The 16,405-nt window shown below is 37.4% G+C and overlaps 1 protein-coding gene across 3 annotated transcripts in view; it reads left to right on the plus strand.

The window, feature by feature from the left end:
• The window catches only part of LOC137256007 (rac GTPase-activating protein 1-like), a 40,148-nt gene that overhangs the window by 5,934 nt on the left and 17,809 nt on the right, over positions 1–16,405 (plus strand). For 2 of the 3 annotated variants that reach the window (XM_067793661.1, XM_067793659.1), the window contains 8 exons: positions 5,519–5,600; positions 9,931–10,072; positions 10,737–10,797; positions 12,379–12,536; positions 12,878–13,052; positions 13,390–13,552; positions 14,485–14,590; positions 15,188–15,244. In XM_067793661.1, the coding sequence (XP_067649762.1) occupies positions 5,519–5,600; positions 9,931–10,072; positions 10,737–10,797; positions 12,379–12,536; positions 12,878–13,052; positions 13,390–13,552; positions 14,485–14,590; positions 15,188–15,244 (944 nt within the window). Of the gene's footprint in view, positions 1–5,518; positions 5,601–8,021; positions 8,300–9,930; positions 10,073–10,736; positions 10,798–12,378; positions 12,537–12,877; positions 13,053–13,389; positions 13,553–14,484; positions 14,591–15,187; positions 15,245–16,405 lie in introns of those variants that run through there. The other variant, XM_067793662.1, reaches the window with a different exon arrangement.

Genomic DNA, 16,405 nt, shown 5'->3' on the forward strand with positions numbered 1-16,405 from the left:
AGTAAGAAAACGCTATTTTGCCCACCTCCATGCGACTTGAATATTTGTCACCACAAAATAAACATTTCTATGGCCTTTCACAGATTATCAAACACAAACAGGAAACGGAATACATATAATTAGCATTTAATTATGTGTTTTCAAGCTATCATAAAATATACCTCGAACGACAAAGGCACCGTAAACAGGAAATTGCACAATCGCCCCCCGTGTCCACCAGATAGCCGTGTAAACTGTCTGCAAACTCATTAGATGTACACACCCTGAAGTAACGTGCTGTACTGCATCACACCTGTTGCCTGTCTCCACCTGTATATTCAGTGATACCCAACTACAGTCATTAACTATGCCTGGCCGCGTTCGGCCCAGTCTTCACTCCAGTGTCACGTGTGTGATACAATAAATTGCGTAATCCAAATGAAAGTTAATTGTGTTGCATTCGGCCAAAAAGATGAACCAAGACAAGCACAATTCGCCGCACTGATCTATTTGAAATATGTACCTGTGTTTCATAAACATAGCTGTACTACATACTGTGATACATCTAAAACATTCAGTGAAAGCTTCATACATTTTCGTTTTTATAACAAATAATGCAATGTTCTCAGGAATGTGCGTGTTCCCTCATTCTGCTGACTCCTGGCGGAAACGGGCATTTGGCCGTTCCCAGTCCAACGCAGCATGCAGGATTATACACGGGGCTGGTTGTCTTCCACTGGCCATGCTGTCTTCCAGGAACGAAAACCTTTTCTGTTTCAAGCATATACATAGAATATGTGTAAACAAGAAAGTCCCAGTTTTTACCTGAAGTAGATCTGGTAATGTGTGTTGTTAGTTTTGTTGTAGAAAAGGTATGTATGCAAATACGTATGTATTCGATCTAATTGAAGTTGCCTGTGTGTGTACAGGGTAAGTGAAACAACACATTCTTACCTGAATATACTGTGCACACTGAAGGGGATAGAGGAATGATGTCTTCCAGGATGAGGGATGTTACGCAAATCGCCGACATGATGCACAATTCTTCAGAAAATGATGATTTGTAGACTTAACATGATCTTACCGAATGCTTAATGTATCCGCCAGGTCATATGGAGTTTGATCGAAAGAGGGGGCGAAAGATATTAAAACCTGCAGGGGGCGTTATGTTTCCTTATTTAAATTCGTACTTTTTTCAATTCGAAATTATGTCACAAAGTGTGATTTCTTTTTTTAAATGCCTTTATCAAATCATGTCAATTTCCGAAGGCATAAATTAGGTTCAAGTTACTTATATGCATTTTCATGATCAACAAGTCATCATTCGCAAGCTGGACCGTACAGAGGAACACCATCCTCAACTTGCAATAAGCAAACACGAGATCAGTGAGCCGCTTGAGCGGCTCACCAGAAACCTTATAACAGTTACCGTCTAATTAGTTTGTTTTCTTCCCAACTTCTGTCATTTTACACAATGCACATCTATTTACGGTGGTCTTAAAAGAAACATCATTTCTCTTTCAAGAGGTTCAGAAACGCTAATGCGGGCATAAACTGATATGTACTCTGGAAGATACGATATCCACATGTCAACACCATGAGCTGTAATGAAATATCGAAGCAGGTATTTTAGTATAACACTAATTTTGATCAGTACGAGATGTCAGCTTTGGCTGGCACCGCGAGTCCCTTTTTTCAGTGTGCTGTGTGGAGTTACACAATGGACGTACGTCACTTCCGAAAAATATGCAAATGATTTAATAGTTTTCGCAGGATTACTTTTGACGAAATTGGCAAAGTTTTGATTCATGCAAGATGCGGTAGGGGTCGTATTAGTTTCAAAATATTCTGTAACTTTCTGCAAGATGATTACGTTGACATTTCCACCAGTAATACATTCAAATGAAATAAATCACCTTTTCATGAGCGATGAGTTGATTTTTGTGTAATTGGCATGTGTAAACAGCCGACCTTGGGCGTGGTATTCTGCTTTCCCGATGTTTTCACGTGCCGAAAAAATCGAAAATACAGAGGCCAAGTATGCATCAGCCTAGGATGATTGTAAATATTTTGTCGGACAAACAACTTGTATTCTGCAGGTTGTAATCTGTTCAGTGCAAATGACGAAAGCGTGGCATCCGAGATCGAAAAACCTGTTCATTCACGACTGTCAAGTACCCCACCACCCTTGGGGATTTTACGGGACGCTTTAATTACCCTGCATCGTGTTCGCACCCAATCGAGGTGGTTCCACGGTGATTGAATTAATTAGTGGGAAGCGCTTCAGTTAGTACCGCGGAGCGCACCGTCTCGCGGACAAGAGACGATAGGCCGTCTCGCGTACACGTTACGTCTCGGACTGATAATAGATCTGATCACAGGTAATGTGTATTTCGTTATGTGAATGGGTAGGCAATAAACATGATAAACAATGGTTCAACTTCATATCTCATAATTGGACATAACACTGTTTTTCTGTAGTGTTGGGCTGGTATATCATATAGTATGTATAAATATTGTAAATATTTTCCTTGTTGATATCATATGGCAAGTTTTAATGAAATACATGTAAACAGCATAGATCACCCTCTACATGGTGTCATTATGCTTGTAGTAGTGCGATTAATCACTGTTGGTATGTCATTATCTCAATGTTATTATCAATATCAGCATGACTGTTTTGCCAAATCATGACAATGTGTCGTGCTAAATCATGACAATGTTCGTCACTCATTTTATTGACATTACCCTTGGCCATATTGTCATATATCATGCTAAATCCTATTGTGTATATGCCATCTTTGACTATAGGAATGGCTAAAGAAATTGATAATCAGAAAATATAGTCAGTAGGAGAACACCACTCTCTATCAGGGCTCCAGATAATATTTCAACATTAAGAGTGTGTATTCCATGTTTTTCAACATAGAAGTAATGGAAAAACTTGAGTACATTTACAGTCTGTATGACTGTACATAGTTGCTGTGGTGCATATCTGCAATGTTTTCTAAATTGTTTCCTACTGTATAGTGCCTTTTTATTTTTATCTGTACATGTACCAATACAGCCCTTACCTGGAGCCCTGTGAATTATGTTCAGAATGCTGTTTTGTTAGTAGTAAAAACATTAAAGTGTTACACATCACCTGTGATTTTAAACATGTTAAGTGTATTCATTTCTTTCTGTATGTTCTATATTGATAACCAGCCCTATTTCCTGTATTCTGTACATCATGGTACAGTTACAAGGTCAAAGCACCATAACCAGATAACAACCCAGACAGAAGGAAGCATGTCTAACATTCCGTAAGAGAGTTTTCACTAATATTGCTAACACCATGTTTACCATGTTACCACCTTGGAAATGTTTGTATTTAAATTTGTAGAAACATTTGTAATGGGATAGTACGAGGGGTTAATCTAGTCCGTCTTACAGTTCCTAAACAAACATTATTTTCCCCTACTGCTTAGCCCTCTTTAGGAATGCTGAAGTCTTTATGAAGCCAGTCTAGATTTCCTGAGGTTCAGGAATCTCTGGTCTCCCTGCATCCTCAAAATCTACAGGGTATAGGTTCCGATGAATCTCCACTATACAGTGGATGCAGCCATGGGTAAACCAGATAAATTGATAACCTCCCTTGGCAGGCTTTTTATCCAATCAAGTGTATATGCTGGGAAGTTGAGCAAACCAATCACAAATCACTTTCACTTTTTAAATTATCTAACCGATTAAACCCAGCAACATGAACCATGCACATGTTCTCTGAAAGAGGTAGAAGGAGTTCTTGGATATGTTTTTAAAAAAATTACACATGTGTCAGTATGATTTCCCTCAAAATCTGAGTCGCACTGCGAACAAACTTTTGTAACTGCAGCCTCTATCATTGTTGACACTGGCAAGTGGCGGTGAGAATGCGCAGCCAGCAAAAGGAGGTAATAAAATTTTCTGGCTGAGCCGTAGATGTGTCCTGGGTATAGTGGAGACTTATTGGAATGTATACCCTGGAGAAATTGAGGATGGGACTCCTTTTCGATTTAAATGGGTTTGTTTGTTATTATCAAAATGATATATATTCAAGGACTAAACTTTAGTGTAGGGTGAATGGCGTGGATTTGATTCACCACATGGACATAATTTTAAGTCCATACTTGGGCCCCCTTTCACAGAGCTCTTAGGTGATTGAAAGTCACTGAGGTAAACTTAGTGCAGTGTTAAAGAACAGGAGTTAAGGTTAACCTTATTAAGGTTGCTTCATGAAATGAGCCCCAGGTATCCTGTGTGATATTGTTGGAGAATTGGTAGAACGATGTTAAACCTAATGCTTTCAGTGATTTTTGGAATCCATGTTTCTTTTTGGATATAAGAATTTGGCTGACCAACATCTCCTTTCACAAAGCACTAAGGTGATCATAAGTCACTAAGGTAACCTTAGTGCAAATTGCTAAAGAAAGGGTGTTAAGGATAACCCTAGTAAAGGTTGTGTCGTGAAAGGAGACTCTGGAAAAGGAGAAGGATATGCATAGCTTTTCTGTCTTGTGTAACACTTAATAGGCATTCACACAGTTACATAAACCTTGGACAGTAGCAAAACAGTTTCAGTTTTGGAAATAGATTATACCAACAACCATCTTGACAATCATTTCAAAACATTTTCTAATGCAATAGTATGAACACTGAAACATAACACCATGTTTAGTAGTGTTACAAAATCCATGTAAACATGGTAAAGGTGACACTTGTCTGCATGTCCCTAATTTCCTCACAACTTTATTATACATCCATTTCCTCACATACATTTTTCATCATCTCTCAGTACCACTATCAAATAGTCAGGATATAATCAACTGAATCATGACAGGTTTAAAAACAAACCTTCTCCTCTGACACCATACACTTTTGAAAATATGAACAAAGCAGATATTTTCAAAATTTCATTCGACCCAAATTGATTCATATGTTAGTATTTTCTATTGTGAGACTCAGTCATCAGTATGTTTCATGATTTGGCTCAGATTATTGTGATTATGCATGGGATGATAATTATAGGAATTTAGAATTGATTATTAGATACTGATAATAATTTTGATAAATCGACAAAACCTCCATTTTTTTGTCCCACAGGATTCTATTACTGACTGATTGTCACTTGCAGCAGTGGTAGTTATCTGCCTGACTCACTTATCATGTCTTAGACATGCTACATGTTGCAGACTTTAGCAATATGTAATTATGAATTCTCTATTGATTAGTTTTTCAGCCAGCAAACCCTAATCTGTATTGTTGCATGATTACCACGAATGAGTATCTGTAGATTTGCATCTTTGTGTACAAATCAGAAAACAGTGATTGAACTGGACTGGAACAAAGTGTAGCCAAAAGATATTATGTGTTTGACAGCTGAGAATGAGCTGGTTAATTTTGTAACTAAGGACATTAATAATTTAATTTGTCAAGACGGACTCTTATGTTGACATGTGGAGTCTGAAGCCCTAGATACATCATAAAATGCTGATGTTTTGTTTTGTGGCCCTGATTTCAGATGAAGCCCAAGTTATCTCGGGTGGCAACGTTTGATGACCTGCTGCGTAACGCCCGGGTGCTCAGAGATGGATGTGAGCAAGGTGAGGTCCATAGAGCAGACTGCTGTGGCTACTCTGTTTGGCAAAAGTTTGTGGTTCTGATTACACCTCTTTAACCTCAACTTAAACCTTGTGGTGATTGATTTCCCCAGCTTAAAGTCTCTCTGCTTCTTTTCATTATAATTCTTTATTTTTTCACTATGAACTCTTTTTCTGTAAAATATGTTCCTTTCATAAACCAGTTGTTATTTTAGTATTATACCACAGTACAATGCTGTAATCATGATAATGAAATATGATAACAATATTTTGTTAAGATGGATAATAGACTGGCTGTTATAAATGAAATAGTAAAACAGTTTTGTCAGTTTCACCCTTGTGTTTAAGCTGTGTAGTTGTGAGTGTGACACTGATGTTGTTTTTCCGCCAAGTGTCCTCCACCTTGTTCCACTGACTTGTAGGGAGGTTGTCTTAGAGACAGGTGTGATCCATGTGTTGTGTTGTAGTGTCACACAAATGGCAAATCTGTTTTCACGTATGTATTTCTTGAGTGAAAAATCGAATTACAGTCTCTGAGATGTATGTTTTGGCCCTTCTGGGTAGTATGGTTTTACCGGTTCTTGGTGTTGGTATTTATGTGTTTGGCATAGCCTAATGAGAGATGAAATCACTGGCTAGTACAATTTATCAGGGCCACCAAATTCTATGTTTGCAGTGGTCCTTTAGACCAGAGAACTTGGTATTGATTAAAGGAAATATAAGCATGTCATGTTGGACCAGTGAACTACAGACGGGACCGCTAGTTGTTGACGTTTCACTAGTCTGGTGGGAAAGTTTGAAAGGTTTCATTCCTTGTACCAATATACTCTATAACAAGCTTTTCCATTGAATGTTCTCTTAACTCATAGCACTGAGTAATCATAAAGGTGATCTTTAGGGCTGCAGCGATTCAGTTCGATTGATTGAAAATCAAATCTGACCCCTTAATTCTGACTTTTGATAACCATTATCACTGTTTCGATTTGATATTTGAATACCTATTTAAATTATTTCCATGCAGCAAGAACATAATTTTGACATCAACTCAAGCAGTCTTGAGCACTGGAATAAGGCAGACATGATTGGTTGGTGCCAGTCTAATTATGTATTGGGAATTGTTAAATAAAATTATTTTTTTAACTTGTATGAAGAAGTGAATAAAAATCATCAAATAGATCTAGAGGGTCCAGTATAAAAAAACCGAATCAAACTGAGGTCTGGGTGAATCGTTGCAGCTCTAGAGACTATACTTCTGAATATTACTGTGGTATTATACACAGACTCACAGAGTAACAGAGTTGAATGTACATGACTATTTTAAACTTTTGTATTTCACTAGTGTCCAACATTTAATCAGTGAACTCTGTACAAAGTGATGTTTGAAATAAATAAATACAAAGCACCAGAATAGATAAAGCAAAAGGTTTGGAAACAACTGTAACAATGTGTGTATTACCCAGTGTAGATTTCTGTACAAGTGAAAAATGCTCATATGTGCAAAGTCTCGCATACTGTAGTACCAGACAAGACTGTCTCACTGGGGCTGCACACATACACTTATTGTTGAATAATTGTTGAATAAATGGAATACCCAGAGATTTACAGGAACAGTAACAGTAAGTTATCACTGAGTTTGCTACTAGCTAGGTTACAGTATCATTTGCAATTTAGTTCCTGTAACAGTTTGTGATGATCATGATACACAATACAATAGCATTATTATTTATAAATAATATTAAGCATTGAAGGATCCAGGGTCCCCATTTTTTGTCAAGGACACCTGAAAGGGAACGCTCAAATATAGAGGTCATGGTAAATTGTTCATATCCATTGTGAACAGTATGTATATGAGAAATTAATGGTTCAAAATATCAAGTGGTGCCCTAAAAGCATCGTCATGTTAAAGACCAAGGTTCGATTCCCCACATGAGTACAATGTGAGAAACCCATTTTCTGGTGTCCCTTGCTGTGATATTGCTGGAATAGTGCTAAAACTGAGCACAAGACAAACAAATAAAACTCGCTCATTCCTGTAAACATCGTTCGTATGTTTTTTATTAAAATATGCCTTTGATATTTATTGCGACTAAAAGTAAGAGTCTTTGAGAAAGGACAGCACAAGCTGATATTAGTTTAGGATGGTGAGTCATTAGAACACATAGTGGTGACACTGTTCTTTGTACATGATACTCAAAGTCAGGTTTAAAGTGCTTCCCAATATGGAAACCACTTCCATGCACCACATCGGTGCGAAGTACTAAGAGAATCACATGGTCAGCAGTAGTGTTTTCGTACCAGTCTGGTTTATTGTTGTAGTAACAGATTACCGGTGACCTGGTTCCCCTGAACTCAGTCAGGTTGTTAGTGTGAGAACCAACGTTTGTCAAGTGTTACCTAATGATCCCACATCTTCCTGTATGAACCATTTCCTTCCCTGTGGATGTCGCCTGGTGCTGCTTCCTACAATACTATCACCTTACAACTCTCCAAAATGTTTTCCTTCAAACACATGAACATAACACCACAGCTTTTAGATCCCGGCTAGGCATTGCTGCTCTGTGCAGTGAGGGGTTCATTTGAAGCTGACAAGATGGCTTGAGGCAGGCTGACGTTGTGTGGCCTGGGATAATTACGCAGAGGATATTGTATTGTTTCATCCTTCATCATGAGGATGCCATCATTTCGGTCACTTTTTGGCAGTGGTAGGTGTTTCCTTTATTGACATTCTTTAGCTGAACGTTTGACAGATGGAATATTCATACTTTCACTTTTGCCTTCATTTCATTTGATACTTTGAAAATGTATTTTCTTGTATGTGTGAAATAGTATTCATGTGTACTTTGTTTCTATTTTGTACTACTGATCTGTTGACAATGTTAGGACATTGTAACATTGTCCAACATGTCAGGAACATTTAACAAATATGGGTTGAAATTATTTGTTAAACTTTTCAAAACACACTACATTGTTTTCATGATCCTATGATGATCATTGATTATAAAACTAAATTGAGAATGTTGAGAATGACTCGGAGTCAGACTGAGACTGATTTGATGGGAATGATATTTTTTACACAGGTTTCTGAGATACCTTTCAAGTGACACATAACTGTTTTATTCACTGCATTTCAACCTTCTAGGCCTATTTTTAAAACTAAGATATCATTTAAACATGGTTTGTGTAAAATGTTTAGGAATATAGTTGTGCAAAGTTTTTTTTTCAACCTGCTAGCTATGCCAGCTTGTTAGATATCGAAGAGATTGTCTGTTAGCATGTTTAGGCGCCAAAACTGTCAACCATTTGAATGGCTGAATTTCTTGGCACATGGGACAGATGCCATATGTTACACATGCCATGTGGTATCAGTTCTACACCGACAAACAGGTTTGTAAATGGGCCATTTCCTTATTTTGTTTTTAATGTTTAGCACTAAATAAAGCAGTCTTTGTTCTTGACTCCAAATTATGCGACATAGATGAAACAGTGATTATAACTTCTTTCATAACACCAGCTGTAGTGATCAGTGGTTCTAGGCACTGTTCAAAATTAAGGTGGGGCATTTATGTTGGCGCCTTATTACGTATTTGAATTTTGAACTTTAGGCTGCATGCATCAGAATTATGACCCTCTCTTTCTGTTGGCTAGTATTTTGTTTCCTTTATGGACAAGAAGAGTACTTTTCTTAACTTTGAAAAAAAATATGTCTTTTGACATGATAATCATTCAAAACCATGGTAATTATTATAACAATTATCCAAAATTAATTGTTTGTAAAATGAAATGTGCCTGTTCATGTTTTTCATGGTAGCATGAACCCTGCTAATCCAGTAATTGAGGTTGGGAACTTGTGTATATGTGTATCTAAATTTATGCAAAAACCAGCACGATTCCACTTCAGGAAACGGCTACAGGAAATATGTATTTTTTTTTTACAAAAAAACCCCAATGAATCAGTAGAGTTAAGTAAACTAAAATTTCAGATGCTCATGTGATTTGTTTGTTTGTGACATAAACAGATATGAATCAATCCTTTCTAACACATGCTAAGGATTTACAATGCTGGTAAAGTACTTTGTAGAACATTCTAAGGATTGACAATACTAGTAAATGATTAGTTTCTGCATGGCTATTCTAACAGTAATATGACTTAAGGGCTGCAGTAGAACAGTGGGTCAGGTTAATTGAAAAACAACTAATTTATATGAGTTGAGTTGTTTTTTGTTTTGTTTTTTTGTTGTTTTTTTCTTATTGGCCATTTGTTTAATTTTAAGATCATGATGTATTTTATAAAATGTGTTCTATTTCAGAACTTTTATTTTTCCTTTTGATTCAGAGTTCCGGTCATTTGTTCGAAGTCAGGATGACTGTCGTAAAAAGTGGCATGCAGCAGAGCAGAAGGTGGAGAGCATGCAGGAGAAAGTGAAGGAGCTCCAAGCAGACCTGAATGCTCTCAATACTAGGCTTAAACATGCCCTGTAAGTTCCTAGTCTCAGATCAGACCACAGTATGTCTGTTGAGTGTTGAGAGCTGAGTGTTTTCAACGCAAGGTTTATACATATCTTAAACTTGGTATACTGACAGGGATAAAATTTTATACCAGAATAGCTACAGTACTGACCAGAATTAACCAGTCAGATAACGGCTACTATTTAGGGTTCCATGGGACTGATAAATTAGCACGCAACATGACATTTACAGTGGGTTCACTTCGGAGTTTCTGATGACATGGGTACTATTAGATTGAATTTCTACAAGATGACATCCTGGAATAAACGACAAAACATTATTTTCAGCAACTGTTTACGCATGTGTATCACATGCAAGTGATTGCATGGAAAATAGCATTTGGAATCACTCGAGTGCAAATGTTTTTGAGATAAAACTTCAAACGGTACTTGCGAATGTTTTGAATTTGGTAAGCTGTGTTCTGACTGTTCAGTTAAAAAGGTTAGCTGACACAACCTTCAACTAGGTTTGTTAGACTCAGTATAGCAGTGTAACAGATAATACTGAGCCTAGTATAGCAATGTAACAGATAATGCTGAGTTTACTTTAATACTTAGATTGTTCATGTATGTATTTGTACTTTTTATTTGTGTGTGATCAGTCTTGTGGTGAGGGCAGCTGTGTCTGTTACAGGAACACAATAGACAAGGAGATGTACAGGAGGAAGCATGCCGAGCAGGACAGAGACTCTCTGGTAACTACACACATCTCATACACACCTATGTCTTTAGTCTTTTGTGATTAAACATCAAGATCCAGGTTAGAATTTGGTTTTCAGCTTGTCATAATTGGGGACTAACGGGATTGGGTGGTCAGGCACGTTCACTTGTTTGACACTTGACATTATACTATGCTCATGATATCACTCACTGGATTGTCTGGTCCAGACTTGATTATTTACTGACAGCAGTCATTTAGCAGGAGTATTGCCAAGTGTTGCATTAAGCTACAAACAATATTTTATGATTCAACCCCAAAATAGTATCCTTCTGTGAAGTGACTGTGTGAAGAGATGCTAAGTATTATGTGATTGTATAGAGTTTGTAGTGTTTCCATACTGTTAAAATAAGTAAATAATGCAATATGCGCAGCTGTACATTAGAGACTGTATTTCTTGTCCTTGTAAAAGTCCAGGTAAGATTGGGTTTTCACTATTTCAGCTACCCATGCATTCATTGTGTTCACGACCATTGAAGGTCCTGGGTTTGAATAGGTCTTCAGCAACCCATGCTTGCCATAAAAGGCGACTATGTTTGTCGTAAGACTAAGAGGCGACTAACAGGATGGGGTGGTCAGGCTTGCTGACTTGGTTGACCCATTTCATCGGTTCCCAGTTGCACAGATCAATGCTCATGTTGTTGGTCACTGGATTGTCTGGTCCAGACTGGTTTATTTCCAGACCGCCACCATATGGCTGGAATATTGCTGAGAAAACTAAACTCACTCACTCAGTCATTGTGTTCACACCAGAGCATCCAGCATAAGGATCATCATTATGAACAAAGACTGCTGGTCTAATGTTTCTTCCATCTTCATTGTTGAATAGGTACCTTGTAGGTCTGGGACAGATCCAATTTATTTTTTATCCAAGTACCCCACCTCCCATTACTCTATCTGGATACCCATTGTGTTGATTCCTGCCATAATTTAGAAGAAGTGGCAAAAAGTTCTTCAGCTCAGAGGGTAGACGTTTTTCAATATCTTAACCATATGTAGTATTCAAAACAAGTGACTGTAAATAATGTCAAAATATGTAAACACAACACAGCCATTTAATCATGAAAGAATAACTTATTACCAATACATTGATTAATCTATTAGTTGTATGATCCTGAGGCGGGTACACAGTTCCAGTTCATTACCCCCTGACCCAGGTATCCATGCTTCTCTGTTCCAGCCCTAGTACTTTAATTTATTATGCTGAACTGGACAACAGTGTAAAACATTGCATCATTTGTCAGGGATGGCAAGTTTTCAAACATCAGCAGAAATCCACGGATTTCAATGCAAATCAGTTGATCTTGAGATTCGTCTAAATCTGGGGAGAAAATATTTGGGAGGCTGAGGTCCCACTTACAAATGTCAAGTACCCACAACTGTGTCTCATGGACAATCAAATTTCAGAATTTCACAATAACTTCTTAGATACATTGTTTTGTCCCCCATACCCCAGCTGATTTTCATCAGAAATGACTTTCACCTGTTGCCATGGCTAAGTTGTGGTATTTTATCTACATTTTGACAACTGTTGTGATGTGGCTACTGTGTTGTGTAGGAGCAACAGCTGAACAAAGTGAGGGAGCTGCTGTTTGACAAGGAGAATAAGAGCATCCGCATGAACGACCACGACAGGGAGCGTCTCAGTGCCTTTGTCAACACCAGCAACCTCAGATCACACTACAACACCCACAACGACTACGAATCACCACAAAAGTAGGTACTTCAATGATGAACCTAACTGTCTTCCGGGGTGTAGTAAGGTAAAAATGAGCAAATGAATGTTATTTTGAATGTTTTTAAGACATAAGGAAATATGCTATAAATGACCCCGAATTCAATGTTTTTGGGGTTTTGTTGTTGTTGTCTTTTTTCCATACTCAAGTCTGATTCATATTGGAATACCCTAGTATAAATGTTTAACATTCAAAGGGTTGTGACAAACCCCTGGTTTACCATTTTGAACATGGTGTTTGATGTCCAAAATTTGCTGTTTTCTTTGCCTTCTGTTTTGCACATGAATCAGTTCGTTTACATCGATTTATTTCAACCATCAGACTGAACACAATAATGGAGTCATCATGTTCTATGCTGGATGACATTGACTATGACCAGAGTGAGGGGGACATCGACATGGCATACCCATCACGGCGCTACAAGCGTCGCAGTCCCACTGCTCCTCCAATGGAGGAGTATGAAGGAGGATCATCACCAAAGAGACATCGCACAGATGTAAGTGTCAAGTCACCAATGCACTAATGAAATGAAACTGATTTCTCTTATGTGTGCTTTTTGGTCTGTTTTGATAATTGTAGTGATGGATATGTGACATATCAACTTAAACATTTATTCAACAAGATTTTTTTTTATTTTTTATTTTATTCTTCTTCTTTTTTTATTTTATTTTTATTTATTTTATTTTTTTATTTTATTTTATTTTTTTTTTGTTATTTATTTATTTATTTATTTATTTATTTATTTATTTATTTATTTATTTATTTATTTATTTATTTATTTCTTTTTTCAAACTGGATAAAACAAATGCCTCATCAGTATAGTTGTTTTCCAGGACCCCAACAACTCCATTGTAACAACCACCACAATCACAGTGAACGGCAGTGGCAAGCCTGTGTCAGCAACTACTGAAGTGAATGTTCCAAAGCTGAACAAGAGTTTCAGTGAGCCAGCCCTAGATAAGCACCTGCAGACACCAGTCAATGACAGAGATGCTGGTGGGTGGATGTTAGCATCAGCTGTATTGATGTGTCATGATAACTGGAACATGAATACTGACTTTTTCAGTAATGTTATGAATCTTGTTGTCACTGCCACTGTCCTTAAAGCTCATTTGTAAACATTTTAAACAAATTTCAGTTCACTTTACAACACATTCACAGAGGCTGAAAGGCATTTATTCCGAAAAAAAAGAAATCAGTATCCATTCAAAGTATTTCTGATTTTTAGCTAATCATTTTCATATTTTGAGATGTTGCTTGACTTGTACTCTGCAAGCCTTTTATTTTTGAGATGAATCCTGCAGAAGAGATGAAGTTGTATGACTTTCTTGTTTGTTATCATCCTTGTAATGTGATGTAATGTGTTCAGTTTCTTGTGAACTGCACCACCTATGGCTTTCTCCCAACTTTTAGCACCAAAATGTGGACAAGATACCGTCTAGTGTGGAATGAGACAAGTAATACTGGTCATGATCATGAGAGTACTCACAGAAAATATCTCCCAGAATATATCTATTTCCACTTTGATTTGCAAATGTGATGTGTCTCACATTGGAAGTCTTTGTATCATCCAACCTTTTCTGTTTTCTGTTCATCCAGTGTTTTGAGGGTAAATAGTTCCATTGCCGATTCAGTAACAGACAAATTATTGTGGTGATTTTTTATGGCATCATAGTAGTCTGCCAAGATATGTGATGCAAGTTATTGTAGAAATATCTCCAAGGATGTTCAGTCTCACTCAAGCAGTGCTTCCTTTTGCATCAACAATTCATGGTTATGCTTGATGATTTGATGGCTGCTTTTAGTCAATGAGATGCTTCATACAGCTAAACCTATTTCTGTTGGAATATTGTTAAGAGGGACATAAAACCCAACTCATTTAGTTGAGAGCATTCTTCAGCTAAAGCAGCATGTTACCTTTGTTCCAGACAGTGAACCCGAGTCTGATGATTCCTTCTTTGGTACCCCAAGAAACAGGAACTCCAACAGCCGCACCAGGAAGGGAATCCTGAAACGCACACCATCACATCCAGAGTAAGTATCAACTCTGTCCACAGCTTCAACCACAAAACACTACATTTGTCATCAATCTCACAGACGTGGATAGTTATTTTCTCTAGATTTGGTTTCTAAACTAGTGTCAGAAAGGGAAGACTGAGCTGGTGTCAAGGTGTGGACAAATTGTGCAGGAAGTAAGACTATCGACCAGTTTGGTTGTTAAAGCGTTTATTTTGGAGATACGTCTTAAAGAGACCTTGCTCATAACGATATTTCAATGAATAATGATAATATTAATGTGATAGGTTTTACCTGCACTGTCAACCCCACGCTTAAGCCTGCAAAGCGCTCATCCTTACGCAGGTGAATGGATAGGTGTATTATCAGTATTTTTCCCTATATTTCTGACACTCCTTTAGTTTTATTTGCTTTTCAGCTATTTCATGCATTTTTATGCCAAGCTTTCAAGAAGCACGATAAGGCCATGAAAAAATTACTAGTTTAACTATGTTAGGAGAACAACTAAGTTAGCACCCTCAGACATATACATTCTAACTGCTGATTTCAGCTGTTTTCACTGAAAATTGAATAGAGAAGTCTTGTGTCTTTGCTATATGATGTTTTATTTGTTAGAAACATAAGTGGCACAAAGCCGCCTACAGGCGCGAAGACTGGCAGTAAGTTGTTTAGGTACGTGGCGTTTATCAGTCAGTGTAACCACAAGTCACATGACCATATTTAGCCACTCATCTGTGATCTATGCCTTGTATACCATGATACCATGCATCCATCATGAACATTTATCTAGCACCGCATATACCGAGCTTGCCTGTCTTTATCATCCTGATCATTTTGTCTGCTTGCTTCCGGCTATCAATAGATTCCTTTGTCTTCATTCGGTATCCTTGTTGCTTTCCCTATTGTGTTATGGCAGTGATCATGGTAAGTTTTGTGCGAGTGCCTAGAGAAATAAACTTATAAATATGTATTCTGAACCTTTCGTGCGTGAAATTTTCAGTACAATCCTGAATCCTGTTGAAATTTATTGTTTGTCTATATGTTGCAGTTTTAAGGTACTTTTTAAAATTAACCATGGTTACTAGTTTCACAGACTAGTTGATTGGTTGAAGCATGTGTCTGTCACAATTAAATCTGGATTCCTCAGGTGTCTGCAATGTATAGCAGGGCTCTATATGTTTTCAAACCAACAAATACATGTATATACTATTACTAACATGTTCTGATTCATTTTGGGTGTAGGTAATTTTCTTTTAAGTTTGTATTTTTTCATACCCAGAGAAACAGTCACCTGGACATGAATGAGAAAATGTATGAATGTCAGTTCTGAAGAACAGGGAATATTACATTTTAGAGTACTTTCTTATTCTTTTGTCAGTCTGTTGGGTGTTCTAGTTCAGTGTGTAGACAGAAGTGTTTAAAGCTGTTTAAGGTGGTTTATAACTTGTATCTGGTCTTGTACTGCCTTGAGTGTCTATTATATCACAAAACCTCACAACAGCAATATGCTGGACTAATTTACAAAAGACAGAATTATGTTACCTGTTTTGAGACTTAGTTTTTGAATACACAAAAATGCACCTCAGCTGGAGCTCTCGTGAAGCCCGTTCCTTCCTCCGTCTGGATGTGGCTGAAATATCTCCTAAAGCTTAGTAATTGTATGCACTCACTTTCTTCACTCATGCATATTCATCATCAAGTATACACATAGCTATTCGGAGTTATGCAGGTATGCTTGTCATATTTAGCCACCATTTATTGAACAAACTTTCTGTTTGTTTTGCCTTGTCTCCAGTAGGTGGAGATTGTGTCAAACATTATCATCTGCACTGT

Source organism: Haliotis asinina, chromosome 11 (genome assembly GCF_037392515.1).
Source record: "Haliotis asinina isolate JCU_RB_2024 chromosome 11, JCU_Hal_asi_v2, whole genome shotgun sequence".
Taxonomy (NCBI): Eukaryota; Metazoa; Mollusca; class Gastropoda; order Lepetellida; family Haliotidae; genus Haliotis; species Haliotis asinina.